The sequence below is a fragment of the Leptonychotes weddellii genome, unplaced genomic scaffold (assembly GCF_054177405.1).
Source record: "Leptonychotes weddellii isolate Sample4059 unplaced genomic scaffold, ASM5417740v2 HiC_scaffold_20630, whole genome shotgun sequence".
NCBI lineage: Eukaryota > Metazoa > Chordata > Mammalia > Carnivora > Phocidae > Leptonychotes > Leptonychotes weddellii.
In genome coordinates, this window is record NW_027793175.1 from 1 (window position 1) to 3,218 (window position 3,218).

Below are 3,218 nucleotides of genomic sequence, written 5' to 3' on the forward strand. Positions count from 1 at the left end.
CCCCCCCCCTTGGAAGCCACACCCCTCCTCCTGGGGCCCTCCTGGCCGTTCCCAGCATCCCGGTCGCCTCCACTGTTGAGATGGGTCTCAAGGGGGCATGGTGTTTCCCATGGTGTGGGTGCCGGAGACAGCGGGGGACTGCAAGAGGAGCAGGTACGGGGGGGAGACCGAGGAAAACGGGTGGGCACGCTCACTCTGGGGAGAAAGGTAAAGGTTCAAGGCAGTGAAGGGAAAAGAATCATTTGTTTTCCTGCGTGGGAGGTGGACTTCTCCATAGGACTGCCCGATGCAAAATGAGGAAGAGAAGCCCCCTGGTAAAAAAAAAAAAAATGTTAACACCTTCAAGATTGACAGCAGAGCATCCCGGGGAGCACGGGGGCCCTCCGCGTGTGAGGCCCAGTGACCACTGCTCTCTCTCTGCGACCCCTCTCCCTGCCCCAGGGCCCTCTCTGGCCTCTTCCCTCCTAGCTGCAGGGAAGGAAGGAGAACGCTGACCCACAATAGCCTTCTTCCTCCTCCAGTCTCCCTTGCAGGCCTGGATCCCGCTGTCCGTCCAGATCCAAATCCCAGCCCGGCCCCCATCACGGCTGAGGGAGGGGTGCCGTCCTTGGGGTCTGGCGCCTACTTCAGCCGGAAAGCCCGACTCTCCTTCCGTCACCAGCTGCATGACTTCGCATCCGCCAACGACTCCACCATTTGACGGGGACAACCAGGGGCTGAACTTCCAGGAAGCTTGGCAACCTCCCCTCCCCAGTCTTCTCCGTGATCCGTCCGGACCCCCATCCCTCATGACCTTGTCGTCAAATATACTCAGAGTTGCCCAGTGTTGTGTGCATGTTGGGGCTGGGGGGGGGGGGCGGTGGTTAGGGGCTGGGTCCTGGGGCCGAGGCAGGGAGGGCGGCACGTAGGGGAGGGGACGCGGGGCAGGTGAATATGACGCAGCTGATCTCACGGGGAGCCCGGGTGGGGCCTGCAGAAGCAGGTGTGGGGTGTGCCGAGGTCAAGCTCAGAGTGGAGGGTGGTGAGCTGTTGGGGACTGGAGGCCGGACAGGACCGGGGCTGAGGCGAGGGCGCACATTCATTACTCCCTGGCAGGCAGTGAGGGCGCATCGGTGGACCAAGCAGACAGCCTGCCCTTCTCACAGACAGTAAATAAACAGGAGCTAGGAGAGAGCGCGGCGAACGCTGCTACGGGGCAAATTACACGGTATCGCGAGAGCCGGGTGGACGGGGCGCTTCTGGAACCCCAGGTAGTCAGGGAGGAGCTGCTGCTAAGGTGGCATTTGAGCTGAGACCCGAATGGCAAGGAGCCAAGTGAAAACTGGGAACCCCTGTGTCGTGCGGATTCGCTGTTTCTGACAGATGTTGACAGTGGGGGAGGCTGAGCGCGTGAGGGCCGCGCGGCGGCCGGGAAACCTCCGCCCAGTTCTGTCGTGAACCTAAAACCACTCTGAAAAAGTTTATTTTAGGGGCAGCTTTTAGGGGCGCCTGGGTGGCTCAGTCGTTAGGCGTCTGCCTTCGGCTCAGGTCATGATCCCGGGGTCCTGGGATCGGGCCCCGCATCGGGCTCCCTGCTCCGCGGGAAGCCTGCTTCTCCCTCTCCCACTCCCCCTGCTTGTGTTCCCTCTCTCGCTGTGTCTCTCTCTGTCAGATAAATAAATAAAATCTTAAAAAAAAAAAAAAAGTTTATTAAAAAAAAAAAAAATCAGGGAGGATGAGTCCTGGGCAGGAAAAACAGGAAGTGTGAGTGTGAAACCCCTGAGGTCCTAGGGAAGAGGAAAAAAGCCAGTGACCAGAGTGTCACTGTTGGGGGGACCTGTTGGGGCAGCTGGGCCACGGTGAGGAGCTAAAATATTATCCTAGAAGGGCTGGTGAGACATTGAGGAAGGTCAAGCAGGGGACGACACGCTCTCACTTACATGGAAAGACCACTCTGGTCGCTCTACGGAAAAGGTTGCAGGAGGGCACCGGGCCACTGCCATCTGGCAGGCAAGTCATGATGGGCGTGCAGTGAGCACAGTGTGGTTGTCGAATCACTATGTCGTACCTCTGAAATTGATGTCACACCACTTACGAAAGAGCTGCGTGCAGACGGCAGGAAGCGGACGGAGTTTTTAGGACCTACTGTCCGGCTCACTGCAGAGTGCGGGGGACAGAGGAAGTGAAGATGCCTTGAGGGAGGGAGGACTGGGTAAACAGGTTTGGAGAAAAGTCAAAAGTTCTCTATGGGTGATTTATTTTTTTTAAAGATCTATTTATTTATTTTTTAGAGAAAGAGAGTGTGAGCAAGCAGGGCGGGGGGGGGGGTGGGCAGGGAGGGGCAGAGGGAGAGAGAATCCTGAAGCAGACTCCCCGCTGAGGACGGAGGGGACACGGGGATCCACCCCAGGACCCTGAGATTAGGACCCGAACCGCAATCCAGAGTCAGACGCTTAACTGCCTGAGCCACCCAGGTGCCCCTCTCTATGGGTTATTTTAAGTTTGAGGGACATGTTTGGGATCGGAAGTCCTTCTCTACTCTTTCTTACTTAATCCAGGACCTCCCACCTCTTTAGGAAGCCTCCCTTGTAATCTCCAAAATCCTCCAGGGCAGGACCGTATTCTAGAACCAAGTTTTCCAACGTGGTTCCTACAGTTCCCTTATCCCCAGAGTGGAGGAAACACAGGCACCGGGAATGCACACACTGAGCTCCTGTAGGTCCCCGGCTTGAGTGCGGATAGCCTTGGGGGCCCGGAGTCTACTCTCAGCCTCCCATGCCAGGGGCTGAAGATAGGTTCAGCATCACACCCCTGTGGGAATGACGGCTTTCAGGGCTGGCCCACAGCGCTCCCGGGGGCGCCCTTTCCCGCCCGACACCCATCTTAAATGCTATTTGCAAACAAGGTCCACCTTTGTCCCCAAAGCCAATGTAGTCATGCTGCTGCTCCTGACAAGACGAGGTGACAGAGGTGAGCGTGGAGGGAGGGGACCATGAGTCTGGGCCGGAGATCTGCTGTCCTCTGGCCTTTGGGTCAGTAGCCAGCCATGATGACAAGCAGGAGGCAGGCTGAGGGGAGGTGACCCCAGTCCCAGTCAGGAATCTGAGTTCCACCCTGGGCTTGAGCAGGGAAGGAGGTGGGCCATTTGTGGGAGGCCCCATTTCAACCACACCTTGGTGTCCTAAGGACCTGGGTATGGTGGAGGAAAGGGAGTGTGGGGGAAGGCAGTCTGGAGAAAG

At 57.8% G+C, this 3,218-nt stretch overlaps 1 protein-coding gene across 1 annotated transcript; it reads left to right on the forward strand.

Moving 5' to 3' along the window:
* The first annotated feature begins 80 nt into the window (after positions 1-80).
* CUNH17orf114 (chromosome unknown C17orf114 homolog) lies at positions 81-842 on the forward strand. The gene is made up of 2 exons (XM_081810233.1): positions 81-153; positions 534-842. Exons 1-2 carry the CDS (start codon positions 81-83, stop codon positions 698-700), a joined length of 240 nt encoding a protein of 79 aa, XP_081666359.1. The 3' UTR covers positions 701-842.
* The last annotated feature ends 2,376 nt before the right edge of the window (positions 843-3,218 follow it).

What these genes read in the sequence shown, in the direction of transcription:
- CUNH17orf114 (XM_081810233.1), top strand. Translation starts at nt 81, where the DNA reads ATGGGTCTCAAGGGGGCATGGTGTTTCCCATGGTGTGGGTGCCGGAGA. An exon ending in GGGGACTGCAAGAGGAGCAG is followed by an intron (nt 154 to 533) that starts GTACGGGGGGGA and finishes TCTCCCTTGCAG; the next exon opens with GCCTGGATCCCGCTGTCCGT.